Genomic DNA, 16,121 nt, shown 5'->3' with positions numbered 1-16,121 from the left:
CAGGAAATTTAGAAGCTTTGTAGGCGACATTTCTATAACATTTAATAACGGCAATCGTAAAACATGTTTTTTAACGCAATGACGAACGCACTACGGCCTTTCGTTTTGAAATACCAAAAATCTGATTTCGGTATGATGTCGCTTCCTGTATTTGCATGCTCCCTCGGTAAAACTTGGCGGCGCTCGAGCAGAGGCTTATCGCCGAGTCTGTGAAGAAACCGGTTTTTCCCCGCGCCGGCACCCTTCTATCCCGCCTGCCCACCTCCTCCTCGCTTCGGGTCGCGGTAGCAACAGCGCTTTGCTTCACAGCGTGGAGCGGAGGTCCGAAAGAAAGTTGAGTTGCAGGAGACCGCAGAATTTGACTCACTGCACTGGCACGGATCGCGCAAGAACTTCAAATTCGGCATTTGGAAATTGTTTTTTTAATTCACAAATACTGAATTCCCAAGTTTCGAATTTTGAGGGTAATGTCCCGGCATCATTTTCAATCGTTTTGGATAATAAAATAAAATATGATTTTGATGCGTCAGTGCCCCTTTAACCATCTCAGTTCAGATACCTATAAAATTTGGCTTTAAACAAAAGGAAATCTGTTAAATTGAATGCGCCACCCGTTCAGGCAGCCCGGCCAAGCCGACGCGACCTGGACTCAGCCGCCATGTTTGTTTGGTGGTGGCGCCCCCTATAGGTCGCTGGAGTCGCGAATATGACGGCACCAGTTAATTTGCATTGCACAAACATGCTAACGCTATCGCTTCTTCGCGCATTGTGGGCAATAATTTCAACATTTTCTATTTTACCGTCGTGACTTCAGAATCTGAAACTTTCGGAGAAATCTGAATTTATAAAACTTTAACAGGCAGAACTTTTTCGGATTTATCCAGAAACACAAAACTCTACCCGTGAAAAAGCCAAGGACTGAGACAGGTGCCTTGAGCAATGGAACAAGTTGTTGCGAAATGTTCCTGAGCACCAGAACAAGTTGGACCCGAGTGTTCAAAATACCATACTATTTAGAGGCCAGCGTCAAGGTGACTTCAAAATGGAAGCTATATTGTGAGCTTCCCATTGGCTGGAGGGAGTGCAGAGCAGAGAGACACCCACCACGTAACTCTCCTCCATGCCCTCGTTTTCCGTCCTCGGCACACTGAGCAGAGGCTTACCAAATGTGTGAACCAGTTCATACTTTGCGTAAGAATAGGGGGTCGTACATCAGCACCCTCGAATGCACGCATTGCTGCAGCATGCCATATTTACTCTATCCTAGCCACAACCACATGTGTAACGTGAGGGGCAACTTCGCGTATTGCCCTGCGGGAAGAAATAAAACCACGAATATAATGCAAGGCTGACTGAGGAATGAAAGCCGTTAAAGTTAAAAAAAGCAACGCACTAGAAGTTGAGTTACCCTAAAGTCAACTATGGAGGTTAACGCCAAGAGAATCGCACAAACAGCTGGCTTTGATAAATTCAGATCTGGATTCCATGGGCTTCATTTTGAGTACCAAGAGGTATGAATGCTGCCAGCGCAAGACCAGATAACCACAGAAACCCGAAAGGTCGCAGTCATTTCAAAATGGCGGCACCATTGAGGGTTACTTTGTGGTCGTTCGACTACCATGTGAGGGTCAAGTTTTTGGCACAAACTTTTCAAAGAAAGTTTGCGTTACGCTCGAGCAAATACGGCACCCACCTGAAAGTGTGACTCAGGTGTCCGAGCCTTCTTGTCGGGAGCTCCGTTGTGCTGCAGCGCCAACCAGACCAGGTGGTTTAAGGAGTCTGGATACAGCAGCTGAGACTCTGCACCCACCAAGAGTTCATGCACGTATGTAAGAGGTTTTTACTGAGCTTTAGATGCACAATATTTACAGAGCCATCTCTCGGCATTTCTGTGCACATGAGATGCAGCCTCGATGGAGACCTCAACATCCCGGTGCTAACGCCGTTTCACCAGCACTTCAGGAAGTTCATCACGACATCATCACATGAACACCAATACAACATCAAGGTGTTCAAGTCGTTAGTGTGACAGTCATTACGCAACACCGTGACGTCAGGTGATGCCACGAACGTGGCATTGCGACTCCACGTCAGATTATGATGTTACGCGATGCAAGATTACATGACCACATTCTTTCCTAATCGTCACGTCATAAGACATCCTAATGCCGTGCGACCAGACGTCAAATGACGTCACAAAGGACCTATAAATGCCTTTGGGATTAACCAAAGAAACGGGCAGTGTAAAAAAAACAAGAAAAAAGACAGTATACTACACAAATAAAACATACAGTAAAGTCAACTATAAATTATCACCTTACTGACCCATTACTCATCCAGTATACTACTAGAAGTGTCAATGTTTCCCCGATGCTTGCTCCCCAACGCAGTTTTTCGTTTAATCTAACCGAAAGCCAAACCTTCAGAAAAAGCACAAAAAAGAGCTGTAGAGTCAAATAGTGACAACAGGGACAGGGAGTGGGTCCACGGGCGTCTTCCCACCTTTGTCGTAGTCTCGTAGTGCTGAAGGGGTGGGAAACTCGAGGCTGCTTTTGAGGAACGCGGCGTCGTTCAGGAACCAAGAGACAGAGGGTCCCCGCTCCCCTCCTAAAAGGCTCTGGAAGATCCGCTCTCGGACCTAAAAGGGATAGAGAGAGGCCGAACGAATGGGACCAACCCCAGAAGGAAGAAAACAGATAATTGCAAACGTAACAGCCTTGAACGAGAAACTCTCCTTGAGATGAAGTGCTCTTTCGAGAGGAATGCAGAAGCCATAGTTAAAGGCAACTGAAAGAGACCACGTGTCCTCAGTTCCCGACTGAAACAAGGACTAAGCATACCGGCTGGCAGCTGAAACTTTCTGCTTGTTATGGCGAATTCCAGTGGCCGTTTTGGAGCGAGCCGGGATCAGTTGATCAGATCCGGACTGGAGCACACGATCCGAACGGGGTCGCGCCGCCTATGGATCCCCAGTGGAACGTGACCACTGCTCCGGGATCGGCAGTTGCCTTCCCGTCATTCAACTGCCCGGGAATCCCCTTTCCGCGGCCGCCGCGGTCATTTCGAAGATGTTTTCGCAATCGCGGCGCTAACACCTGTTCGACGCACGAGCGGCAGGAATAGCTCAGGCGCTTCTAGCAAAAATTGCCGGAATGCCCGTAGCGCGGCAAATACCTTCTCTTTTCCTTCCTGGAAAACAAACCGGCTGTCGAGCCAAGGGGTAAGCAAGCGGCCATTACAAATCCTTCTGAAGTCGAGACAATCTAGGAGCCCAGCCAACGACGTGCTTCTTGTTCTTCTGAGGCGAGATCAGGCGAGATGCCCCACGAGAAAGGAAGTCACGTGTGTGCGCGGGGGCTGGCCCGGCTGGCTTCCGGTTGAATCCCCTGAAATCGTCGGAGCGAATTTTCTCGGATCCAAATCGAGATCTGGAGCGGGAGCTACTCCAAAACGACCAGTGAAACATGTCAGTCTCGATCCCGATCGCCCAGTGAAATAGGCCCACTCCAGAAAAGTCGATCCCGGCGCGCTCTAAAACGACCAGTGGAATTCGCCATCAGAGAGGTATCATATGATTGCTGCCTTAAATCAGAGCTGCAATAAGAACATACAGTAGTGAGCAAAAAGATATGATATTTCGTTTCTTTTACAGAAGTATTGCTCGACGTCTAGTTGATAAATTCATATTTAAGTAAGCATCAGCTTCTACTCTATAAATATGTTAATGTAGTGTTCCATTACAATTTTTATATCTGTATCACAGTTCGAAGAAAAGTCACCCACGTAAAACCGAAATATCATATCTTTTTGTTCACTACTGTACATACAAAACAGCTAGATAAAACAAGTTTACTGGCACAGTTTTCATATTCGGTATTTTCCCTTTATAAAGCATTATTGGCACAGTTTTCACATTTAGTACTTTCCCTTCCTAGAGCGCTCCTTGAGGGCCCAACGGCATGACAGCACAGAGAAACTCACCTGTACAGTGCACACATCCCCTTTTATCCTGGCGAGCCAGCGAGACTTGTCCTCCTCACACAAGGTTGTCACTAGGTGGCCTGAAGACGGATTTGAATCGTCAGACACCTGGTAGACAGCCAACAGCACAAAACCGACACCACCAAGTGGCAGCCCTAGTAGAGCTTTTATAGACATTTTAATTAGGCAAGACCGAAAAACAAAATGCAAGACAGAGGGACACTTTCCCACACTACTAAGGCAAAAGGAGTGGCAAACACAAAATGTACCACTTTTTGCTTTGGAGTGATGCTGGCAGAGATGAAGTTAAAGCACATTTCGTACCTCAACGGCACGAAAATTGTGCGTAGCGTCTCCGAAAGAAAGACATTTAAAAAGTTAGTGTTTTAGAGGGAGTGGAACACAAAGCTTATGTTTCTTGCGGTTGCAAGCCCCAGCCCTGACTCTGCCATTTTGCGTTTCCCAGTAAAGGCAGTTGTTTTAGACTTATCTTTACACTGCCGGTGCCAAAGATGCCAGCATTATCAATTGCGAACACTACGAGCTGCAACAGGGCGTGCTTCTTTGGCGCACCTGCCAGTCTTTGACGAAACTTTGGTGCAAACTAGGGCAGGAATCTGAAGTTTAAACTCCATTATTGAATCATATGTGACAAACCGAGATAATGAAGCCTGCAGAGATCACAAATGCAAAAAAGGTTCTCACATTGCTTACAGAGGTAGCAGTAATGGTGCGGATCTGGAGGAAGCAATCCTTCAATCAAGGCAGACTGCTCACTCCCCCCCCCCCCCCAAGAACTATGTTGCCTGGAACGTGCCTCCAACTGGTGTTTAACGTCCTATTAACCCCTTCTGAAATTTCGGAATGATGCGGCCGCCTACAGATGGTCAAGCACTGTGAGCACGCATTGGACACGGGTGCTATGTCAGCATTCAGAGTGTACACGGATCAAAAAGCATTCCACACGAGTGCTGAGTCAGTGCTCGGCGCAAACTCTGAACCAATCGCGGGTTTCACGCCGGAAGCGGTGAGACCGACTAACGGTGGCTGCACATAATCTACAGTCGCCGACTGATTTTTTGGACTCTGATAACTCGGACCTAAAGAAGGAACCGTGACTTACGCCATAGACATAGTGTATGTTCATGACCAATGTTTTAGACAGCTTAAAGTTTGAAAGTTTGATCATTCTGACAAAATTGTCGCGAGCGATCAGCGGGAAATACCACCGAGAAGTGGCCATTTTCAATTCTATGTTGGCTGCAAATGGATTGGCTTGGTTTGACAGTGCGACTTGAGTACTCCCGAGTCCTACTGCTAGGTGACGCTATGCTAGCCCTTTTTTTTCCATTTAGTTGCACGTCACCATCGTTATTAGGGGCGAAGCTCCTTAGGGTCTAGCCTTGTCCGTCTGTCCGGCCGGCGTCCATGCTCACATAAAAAGAAAAAATGTTTCCACAGTTGGCAGGATTCGAACCTGTGCGGGGAGACCCCAATGGCTTTCTAGTTTATCGCCTTACCCACACTCAGCCACGACTGCGGAATGAGTAGGGGGCTCCGAGATGTGGTAGTAACTCAAGAGCTGGGGATGTCATGGATGAAACGTTGCATGTAGCCGCTCAATGTCTATACAGGAGAGGGCACTGCGGTCAAATGCGTATATAATCGCGTTAAACTTTGCATGTGTTGGCTCAACGTTTATAGATGAGAGGGCGCTGCGGTCAAATGCATATATAACCACATTCCATACCACACATTCTCTTTCTGACATGGACCGTTGACTTAAGGGGGGACGCGGGCTTTGAAAACCGGAAAATCGCGAAAAAGTCGATTTTTAGAAAACCTTATTTTTCGGTTGTATATCTCATAAACTACCTTCTCTGTAATTATCAGCACCAAATACAACGGGGAAATATTTAAAAACAATTATTTACGAGGCCTGAATAACATCCAAGTGACGGTCAAACGTCAAAACCAACCCCAACTTCGCGCGCTCGCCATTTTCGACGCGTTGGGCCAACGGCCGCCATCTTAGTCTTGTTTTGAACGTGAATTCTTTCTCTTTTTTTTGCCAGCTCCCAAAATGGCGTCGGCCGCATGGTTACGGCGTGGTCGCCGTTCTTCCATGTCGCAATCATAAGAACGCGATTGGACAGAGCGCGCGAGTGCTATTGGCTGGGACGCGATTTCTCCGCGCGCGGAGCGCTCTCCTCCTCCGTTTCTCCTGCTGTTGCCGCTTGCGTCGTCTGCTTTTGGTAGTGGTCTGCTTGCACGCGCTCTTGCTTTGTCAGCTCCACTTCGTTTTTCGCCTTTACGATCGTTTTCCGAACTTTCTTTGAGTAGTTTCGTGTAGCGTGCCCGTCTGTTTCGTGGTCGAACACGATGCGGGGTTCGAAGTACAAGACGGTGCACGCGTTTGGCGCGCGGAAGCGGTCCATGAAGTTAGTGCGGATGGCGAAGTTGGAAGTTTCTGAACGGCGTGCCGTCAATGGTGATCGCGTCAACACTTCCAGTGATGGATTTTCTGTGCCATCGGCTGTCGTCGAGGAAGAACGCATCGCCCCGCTCACGCCTGGAGTACCGAGCATGCCGACCGTTGTGGTTCCTCCCGAGATCGCGGGTCCCAGCGCCCGTCTTCCGCCTGCCGCGACAAGTAGGAGCGCGTCTTCTAGCACCCATCTGCGGATGCATTTCCTGACACGTGAGGGGATCGAAGCAGAAGCTAGACATTGTGACATTGCTCAAGCCGAACTTGGAGCTATGCCAGCAAACTGCACTGCATGAAGCAATGTTGAGGTTCAACGCCAGCTGCTACAAGGCAACTGCAGAAATACCGGTTGCAGTGGGACTTCAGCCGACCCATCTAGCCCTCCAACGAGCTGCCGAGAAAGATGCCCTACGTCTGCATAAGGCCAGCAAACGACATCAAGAGAATTTGGAGAGGCGGAACAAGAACAAAGTGCGCAAGAACACTTCTGACTATTCTGCAAGGTCATTCTAAAGCTGAAAATCTGCGTGCAACTTTCAAGTGCTGTTTTCTCAGAATGGATTTTTTCACTGTCGTGGCTGCTCGTCCCAGCGATATCTCAGGAACTGATGAATGGATTTTTGTGCTGTCTTTTTTATTCTGTTCTCTAATAACTTTGTGAGGGCATAACAGAGCCCTTTTTTTTAGAAAACTGTACTAAAAATTTATAATAAAAAAATGAAATTTGGTGAATGTGGGTTTCATTGACTACACAAAATTCAAAGTTGCATTAAAATTTTTCAACAAAGAAATTAAAAAAAAGGGCTCTGTTTTGCCCTGGGGATTGTATCCAGGGGTTATCATAACAAATATTACGCCGCTACTACCTTTTTCAAATTCTCCAGACCTGAGATAAGGAATGCATATGGACGATTTTGATAAATATTTGTAACTTGAGAAATAATATGCACAGCTCCATGAAACTTTGCAGTTACTCTTATGTCTGTGCTATAAACACATTCTGTAAATGTCGTTCAGATATCTCTAGAAATAAGAAATTTCATATTTATTCCCCACCTCCTCCCTTAAGCAGTGGAGATGCGTTCCCATTCCACGGCTTCTAGCAGATCCAAGCTGATCCGGTAGAAGAGCCACTGGCTCTGCATCTCACCGACCATAAAGGAGTAATAATGAAGTCGAAACGCAACCCGGAACTCAGCACTACCTATGAGCAATAAAAAAAATTAGCACCATCAGCACTACCTATGAACAATAAAATCAGTATTATCAGCACCACCCCAATCAACATCATCCAGCACGTGAAGAAGCGGTCATTTTTTCAATTTGCTTTGTTTCCATCCATGCCTTCGCGCCTCCGCCTCACTTTCGCGTCGCCATTTTGTACTTGTAGATTTGCATCTTTAATCTCGTTTCTCGCATCAGCAGAAAATGAGACTCCGACGAGAGTACCGCCCGCAGCCATTGACAACGGACATTACGAACAGATTAACCTTGCTGTTGAATGTGTACGACGAGAACACGGCGCTTGCGCGAATGCAAGCAGACATCATCGCGAGCAGGCGTAACATGAAGCAAGCCACTATTGACGGCTTTTTAAAGCCTGCTTAGGAGTAATAAAGGCAAGTTTTTTCATTTACCGGATTTTCGGACTGCTTGATTATTCGGACCATTTCGGGGGTTCTCTCCGAGTCCGAATAATCGGTCGGCACCTGTATGCATCATTTCACAATTTCGGAAAGGGTCTATTCCACCCATGTGTCAAAAGTCACGATACTATCGATTGGACATAGAAGCTCTGGAAAAAAAGCAAAGAATGCGAGTGTCGCCATGAACTGCCAAGCTGGAGACTGACCTGCAGCAAAACAAATGTCTACAGCTTTTCTTTTTTTGGACGCAGCAAACGTTAGTTGGAGGCACGTTCCAGACATTGTGCCGGAACGCCGTCGAGGACAACCGGGGTTCCGCAGACTGGTCTGGGAACTGCGAGCGGTTTTGGGAGGCACTCACCGGACACAGACATGCGATGCAGTGCCCTGAGGAAGACCACCCTGAGCGTCTCCTGCTGGCCCTGCTCCATCTGGAGGAACCAACCCCCCTGATGCAGGCTGTCGGGTGGCCTGTGGGCGTACGACGTGAGCAGCAGGGCAGACGCCCACTGGCTCGCCTCCTGCCAGTTGCCGCCCTCCTGCGAGGACACAAGTTGAGGTGAGAGGGAGAAGACTCTTCGAACCCTGTTGTCATTGACAGGCCAAGAACAGCACGGCGCGCCTTTTGAATCCCCGGCCTCCAGCAAGGGCTCGCTACCTTCCGCCGTGCACTTGGCTGTCCATGCACGCATCTTTCAAAGATGGCAAGCTAGCATTTTAGGTGGGGTTGCCTCCAACTACGACAGGTGGCGCGAAATGCTGTCCCCCTACAGCCGCTTGTTTCGGTGCAGTTTGGCACGATAACTGTCAATATCGACAATTTATATCAGAATGGCGTATGAATTGAGTGTTAGTGCAAAATGGTGCAGGAGTAAAATCACTGCCCCACGGTCGTTCCGAACCCATCAATCGCTATTTGCAACTCCAAACGAAGCAACATCCTTGGGGTAAACGAACTAAGAATAGAAATGCAGTACGACAAGTACAAGAACTAAGAATAAAAATGCAGTACCAGTAAACAAACTAAGAATAAAAATGCAGTACGAGAGATGGCAAGACATCCGATGCTTCAAACAGAGGAACGGATATCAGAATGCATGTGGTTGGAGTTTCCACTAGCACACGACGGAGGCAAAAAGCCAGTGGAATGCTGACGTGGTCAAAGTTCTGCAAGAGGCCTAAGCATGGCGACAGATTTCTCAAATTGCATCGAGAGTGCAGTGTTCTACGCTCGCATTGTTTGCAGGGGAATGCTAGCAGTTCACGGCAGTCTTACACTAAAACAGAAAGCAGTGCAACTATGCAAGACCCACCTTCCAGGTTCTCTTGAGCAACAAACTGGCCATGTGCAGATACAGCTGTGCAGAGGCCTGCTGCAGTGCGAAGGCCCATGCACCGGTCCGTGTCCACCTTTGTTGGTGTGCCTTCTCCAGCAGACAGTCCAGCCTGACAGATGTTTCAAGAGCAAACTTTTTACAGCCAGCCTGCTCAAAGTGCATCAACATCAACAATAAAAAAAAGGCACTACCTGCCCATGTTTATTTGCGGGTACAAGGAAGGTTGGCACAAGACGGGGGAAGGGTTGTGTGTATGTTTATATAGCCTAAAACTTGTTCTGCCTCAGCGGGCGACAAGTCTCCCAGCTGTAGATGAGAAATTTAGCCAGTGCAGTCTAACCGCTAGCCTGGGGTCTTTTTAATGTGCACCACGCAGTAGTGACACACGACCGCACGCCGGCACGATGCTCATCCAGATCGAAACGGGCAGGGGTGGGGATTGAGCCCAGGATCCCTGGGTTCTGCGCGAGCTTTCGCTCCACGTGCTCTGAGCTAGTGTATGCTAGACCACTCGGCCACCGATCCCCCCCTGGCACAAGACGGCAAGACACACAGCTGACACTTAATTCATGCCGAGTGTAAGGCATTGAAAGCCCCTTAAAAAGTTTCTCGAGCATGCACTGTGCCATCCAAGAGCAATGACAAAACTGTGCTAGCATAGAAATGCATGGTCTCGTGTTGTGTGCACAGATGCCTCAATAAAGGGGGCTGGCTAGAACCTAGCTGCACACTATGTTGCAAGAGACGCCGCAGAAGAAAACGCCACACGAAAATCCCCCTTAACTTCGGTCACTCCCCGAAACAGCACGCAGTCGCTCATGCCCAATTCGCTCGAATCAACAAGAGAACACACAAGCAAGGTATTGCCATATAAACATACAATGCTAAGACAAAAAAAAAAAAAAAAAGCAATAGAAAGGACAACATGAAGATATCCTTTCTTTCACTATTCTTCTATTCCTGTCACTTAACAGCATGCTCCAAGTCATCTAGAACACTCAAGAAGCCCAGCAAGTGGGAGCAGTGGCGGGAAAACTCACGCTCTGACGGCTGCGATAGCCCCCTCTTCCGTCCGATTCGAGGCGCCATCAGCCGTGGAAGATCCCGATGTTGACGCAGATGAACTGGACATGGACAGCTCTGCCAGCTGATCCAGGGTCAGCAGATACTTGGTCAGAAAGTGGTGGTCCACAGCAGCTGTCCCCTGCTCCTGGTAGGCCTGCTGACAGCCACAAGCCAATGTTACAGCAATCTGTCAGCCCTTTGAGCACCATGGTAATATGTGTGTGTCTGTCCCCTGCACATGTCCCAGGATGCCCGACTGCGCCCATAGATCCTAAATGCTTGCTTTAATTGTCACACCAGAAAAGATGTCCTCATGTATTAATGTACCGCCATCTATACAGTTGTCTGCATAATTCAATGTGCTACAATCTATTGGTACAATAGAAATGTTAATTGACCCAGTTCATTTGTACACTGCAGAGGAGCACCACAGAAATGAGAATGAAAACAAGAGCTATGCAAAGCAGATTAGATGCAACCTAGATGTAAGCCTGACCCCAGGCACATAGCCAGGGGGGTGGCCCATGGGGCCCGGCCCCCCCCCCCCCCCCAAATCTTTCATTTTGCTGGGGCCTCCTCTCCCCCCTCCTCCTCATACAATATTATGTCATAAGCCGCCGCCGCCGCCCCGCCCCCGCGCCCCCCCCCCCCCCCCCTTGAAACAAAATCCTGGCTACGTGCCTGGCTGACCTGCCATAGCATGGCAACCTGGTTCATGCTGTAGATGAGAATTTTGTCAGTGCAGTAAAACAGCTAATCCGAGATTTTTTGTGATGTGCGCCATGCAGTGCTGGCACAGAAACACACAGGGATACAGATTATTATAGGCAGGAATGGGGACTCGACCCAGGGTCCAACCCCCTCTGAGAACCAGAGGCATTTTCTATGAGACAATTGTCATAACGAGTGACACACCGGGAACGTTGCACATGTTAAAGCTTATATAAACTTTATATAGACAATTTAAGCCCTGGCGGGGCTTGATTCAAGTTGGTGGGGTGGCAGTAAGATACTATTGGGGAGGAGATCGCGGAGTGGCACTCCCTAGCGGCCATCTCTGGAACTAACGCTATGTGGCAAATTAATTCATTTGCTACAGCGTGCCTGCCAAGTTCGGAGAAACCAAATCCGGGATAATTTCTAGGCCGGGAGGAGGGGGAGGGGGGGGGTTAAAAGGAAATATTGAAAACAAATGCATATGAAGACGACTTCATTACATTCATACCATATTTACTCGAGTAATAGCCGCACTGTTTATGAAGAAAACCTGAGGGTTCGCTTTTCCGCAGAGCATGCACCGCGATTGGCAGCATGATTCTAGCAGTTTACAGGACAGAGATAATGTCTTGGTGCAAAGATACCAACTGTGAAGATTGCATTTGTATGGAGAATCGTGTTCTCGATCTAGTTATTCGCTATGTTATTTATGCGCAACGCAATGATTGGCTATATATGTACTCTGCGGAAAAGTAGACGCAAGGGCCTCATTTATAAATGGTGCGGCTATTACTCGAGTAAATACGGTATGGCACTGCTCATGGTAGCAAGAAACAGCTGGGCCTCACTGTCATTGCAGCCATTTGTTGCTTCGGCAAAAACTCTATTTTAAGTGCGGGGAGGGATGGGGGATTTGTGTTTTTCGGGAAATTTTTTTGTCAACCGTACAACTGTACAAATTGGTCAAAATTCAGGAGACCCCCAGGCAATGGGGAGACTTGGCAGGTATGCTGTAGTTAACTCCAAAGTCGCAAAGGTTCAGATATGGCGAAGCATTGTTGAATCGCATTCGTAATACTGACAAAATATACTTTAGTTCTATCGAAGTTAATCGGGTTTTGGCAAGTGGAGGCGCGGATGACACAAAACACTCACCTCAAAGACGTCTGCGAGGCAGTGCAGCCAGTCGAGGGAGCGGGAGGCCCTAAGCCGGAAGTCTGGCTGTTCCTCGGCTTGCAAGGCGTGCTTGTGGGCCTCCTGGACACGCCCAGAGTTGAGCAGCAGCCGCAGCAGCTTCACCCGCAGCGCCACGTCGTTGGGCCTCGTCAGCTGGCAGCGACAGAAGAGGTAATGAAATATATTAGTAGTTTCCCCCTAATGAAACAAGGAGTTTACAAAGCACCTTAAAGTCCTACTTACCTGCCACTTTTTCTTTTCAATTCAATCCCAGTTTGACAATTTTTCAATATAAATTTGTGTGCGTGCGATACAAGCAAGCGGGGACATCCTTTCGAGCAACGAAACTAGATCCTTTTGGTAAAATTTAGCAACTGCAAACCGAGCTCCCGTAACAGCACTTTTGTGTGAACTGTGGCTTATCTTTAGTCCCCCAAGATCGCACGAAGATGCCTCTCTCTTTCCTAATGGCACCCTTTGCTTCCTCGAATTTCCTGCCAAGGAATGCTCAAACCAAGTCTCTGACAGGGACGCAGTTCTTTCGAAAGTGATCGATTCTGACACATTCTGAGAAGATAAAAATTTTCTCCCAAGGCCACAAGGTTATTTTACACAAACCAGCATGTGAAGGCACTAACCTTAGTCACTACGTGTGGCACCAATTTGGATTAGCCCTTCAGCATCCTAGCCAATCAATCACCTCACACTGTAACAAAGCCTAAATTGATGAGAATGTTGCAGCAAAGTCATCCATGTCAAACCTCTGTGATTCAACAGCAATGAAAAACAGGGACTGTCACTCACCAGCTCCGAGGTGATCAGGTTTTCGAGATCCTTTGTGTTAGTGCCGCCTCCTGCCTTGGCCATTCCCTCCTGAGGCATCGCGAGAAAACACAAAATGAAGGTGGTCACCGAAGAATTAATTACAGAGCATTCGTAGGAATTTGTGCAAGAGTACACCTCACAACTGACATTAAATGGTCTTTAAAAACTGGTGGTTCGACAGCTTGCGCGATTAATCCTAAACAATCAGCACCTCCGAGAATCAAGCTTGGTGAATGCAAACAAACCTTGAGCTTGAAAATCACCGCATCACCCGGGAACAGGTTCTGTGCTCGTTCAAGCCAGTACTGCAGGCAAAATAACGAGAGTTTGGAGATAGTTACTTACGAATGCTGCTGTCTCAACCTCATTAACTTGAGAGGAACTAAAAAAATCTGCGTAAAAAGCGCTGAAACTTGCCTACATACCACCCTTTTGACGCTATAAAAGATTCCATTATGCTGGAGGTTTTGTTGCAAATAATGTTAGACTCTGTACCCAGTCAACACTACTCACCATAAGGCTAACAAAAAGGCCACGACACGAATAAATCAATGCACGAAAACAACGCCCACATGAAGGCAAACAAATATTTAAAAATGAATATTCTCATTTAATTATTATGCTTTAAGCAACAGTGCAAGCATTCCCACGACAAAAGAGCCGCAATCAAATACAAAACGTCTACTGTACCTTTGCTGTCTCGGGATCCACGGGAAGGTTACAGTAGATGTCGCAAACTGCGAAGGCAAAAGGCAGGTATATACCATAAAACCGGAAAAAACACAACTAAAACATTTCCTTTCGTTGAACCACCGTAAACAAGCAACATTCTACTGACACTTACTTTTGAGGACGACATCCTTTTGATTCTCTTCCAAAGTCAAAGACCTGGAGGGAAAAAGAAAAAGGTTGTATTTTCCTATACATTTTTAAAGAGGCCTTTAAAAACATCATACAACCCATCTCCAAGCAACAAGTTGAGGCTGGTTCATACATCTGCATCAGAGTGTGACTGGATGCGTTGCATTGGTTTGCGACTGCTTCCGACAAGGACACACTGGCACAACCTACCCGGGTAAGCCCTGGAACAATTCCAATCTGCACACATTTTCCAAATGTTCATGCATAATTTTTTTTGTTATGGGCTTGAAATAATCCTGAAAGTATGAAAGTATTATAAGCGGCCATTTCTCAAAAGGTGGTGCGTAGATTTGATCCTCGAAAATGCCGCAAAACCTTCACTACTTATGCGCACATCAGACATATTCCATGCCTATTTGATGAACAGCACCAATTCTGATCTCATCGTAAGCAGTCGCAAACCATTGCAATGCACTCGACCACACTGATACGCAAACGTGTGAACCAGGTTTTAGGACCTGCAGCTGCGCCATCCTGATGGCACTACACCGACGTGTTTTAGAAACCCACAAAGATAAGATATTGGAGACCACATTCAGAAAAAAATCTTGCGCCAGACAACCTGACCGCAACAAATGGTGTAACATCACTCACCTCTTGTACGACTGCAAAGCTTGCTCCTGGTTACCAGTCGCTTCATAGATCTGTCCCATGAGTTTATGGGCAGCTGAATGCTTTTCATTAACCGACAGGTAGGCTGCCAGATGCCTGCAAAGATAATCAGTCTGAGAGCCCATTCTTAACTAGACTGTTCGGGCTGTCCAGCAGTTCTAACTCCACTCGACAGCTGAAAATATATTTTACGAATGTGAAAACAAACAGACCTTCTTGCCGAGTCGTAATCTTTGACAGAATAGTAGAGCCTTGCGAAGTTGAAGCCTCGCATGTGCTTCTGGAACATCATGCAAACAAAACAAAACAAAACAAGTATTTAATTGGGGTTTTTGAGACACGTGCGTTGGTTCTGAGAGGTTTGGGTCATTGTGGACCGTGAAAACGAAGACAGCTCAGCAAACATTCATAGTTTCGATATAACAATGGAAGTCTTGTCGTGTCACATGATCTACCGATTACGAGGACCTGCCTATATTTAGCTCGCGACAAGCGTGTGTTAGTCATGCGTCTGTTTTTGAATTGACGCATTCATTATTCAAAGCAAGCTTTGAGATTCTAGTTTTGATGACATTGCGGATTGAAACGATTGAGGGTCCTATGAAGCGAAAACACTTAAAACTCACCATAACCCAAGTCGGGCGTCCAGTAGTACACATAGCAACACTCAAATTCACCAAAAAGCCCGTTCTAAAGCAAGGAAAGTTTTAGACAGCTTTTTAAAATTCAAATTCTAAATAAAGGTGACTTAGGCCTAACGTCGGCAAACCGCCAAAAACGTAAAGGGTGTACGAAAGTCGAGCCGGACAATAGAAAAGGCATATCCAACTCCAAGATAAAAGATCAACCAAGTTTCCAGGAACGGAGCGCACGAATGATACGCGTAAAAGACGCAGTGTCAATACGCCGGATTTCTGCACGCACGCGTGCTCACCTCCTTCTCATCCTTGATTCTCGCCAAGATGCCGGAGACATGCTTGTCAACATCCTTTTTAGTACGGAGCATCTTGGCCGTCCTGAGACGCAATTCCGTACCACTTCCCTTGCATAGATTTCACTACAAATTAAAGCACCAACAGTGAGCAAAAGTGCTTTCTTCTTTTCGCAATGGCACACACACCACGTTTTCACGCCGGCGAATGCGACACGAACGAACGATATCCCGGTATCCCTTGCTCAAAAGCCCCTCTCGCCTTTACTGTGCCCTCACCACGACCTCCTCTATCCCTCGCGTTTAGAAAATAGTGCATCACGGTAAAGCGGACGAATACCAACGTTTTGAGTCATGGAGCATGGTTGTGTGTATCATTGGTATCATTCGACTCAGTTATGAATGGATCTATACAGCTAATA

At 47.2% G+C, this 16,121-nt stretch overlaps 1 protein-coding gene across 1 annotated transcript; it reads right to left on the bottom strand.

Moving 5' to 3' along the window:
* Positions 1 to 1,258: 1,258 nt before the first annotated feature.
* Positions 1,259 to 15,996, bottom strand: LOC121838190 (RANBP2-like and GRIP domain-containing protein 8). Its single transcript, XM_042294279.1, has 15 exons — positions 15,703 to 15,996; positions 14,981 to 15,048; positions 14,751 to 14,864; positions 14,080 to 14,123; positions 13,926 to 13,972; positions 13,481 to 13,540; positions 13,215 to 13,283; positions 12,390 to 12,563; positions 10,493 to 10,671; positions 9,429 to 9,561; positions 8,477 to 8,654; positions 3,982 to 4,061; positions 2,503 to 2,638; positions 1,694 to 1,800; positions 1,259 to 1,348 (listed from the first exon to the last, which is right to left on the bottom strand). Exons 1-15 carry the CDS (start codon positions 15,772 to 15,774, stop codon positions 1,259 to 1,261), a joined length of 1,551 nt encoding a protein of 516 aa, XP_042150213.1. The 5' UTR covers positions 15,775 to 15,996.
* Between the last annotated feature and the right edge of the window lie 125 nt (positions 15,997 to 16,121).

The sequence above is a fragment of the Ixodes scapularis genome, unplaced genomic scaffold (genome assembly GCF_016920785.2).
Source record: "Ixodes scapularis isolate PalLabHiFi unplaced genomic scaffold, ASM1692078v2 PGA_scaffold5__190_contigs__length_132052651, whole genome shotgun sequence".
In the NCBI taxonomy this organism is placed as follows: domain Eukaryota; kingdom Metazoa; phylum Arthropoda; class Arachnida; order Ixodida; family Ixodidae; genus Ixodes; species Ixodes scapularis.
The sequence above is the reverse complement of the archived record's forward strand: the minus strand, read 5'-3'. Positions and strand labels throughout refer to the sequence as shown.

Coding starts and splice junctions, on each gene's coding strand:
- LOC121838190 (XM_042294279.1), bottom strand. CDS start 15,774: ATGCTCCGTACTAAAAAGGATGTTGACAAGCATGTCTCCGGCATCTTG. Junction 13,541..13,925: donor TGGATCCCGAGACAGCAAAG/GTACAGTAGACG, acceptor TTTTGCCTGCAG/TACTGGCTTGAACGAGCACA. Junction 9,562..10,492: donor GCTATCGCAGCCGTCAGAGC/GTGAGTTTTCCC, acceptor AACATCTGTCAG/GCTGGACTGTCTGCTGGAGA.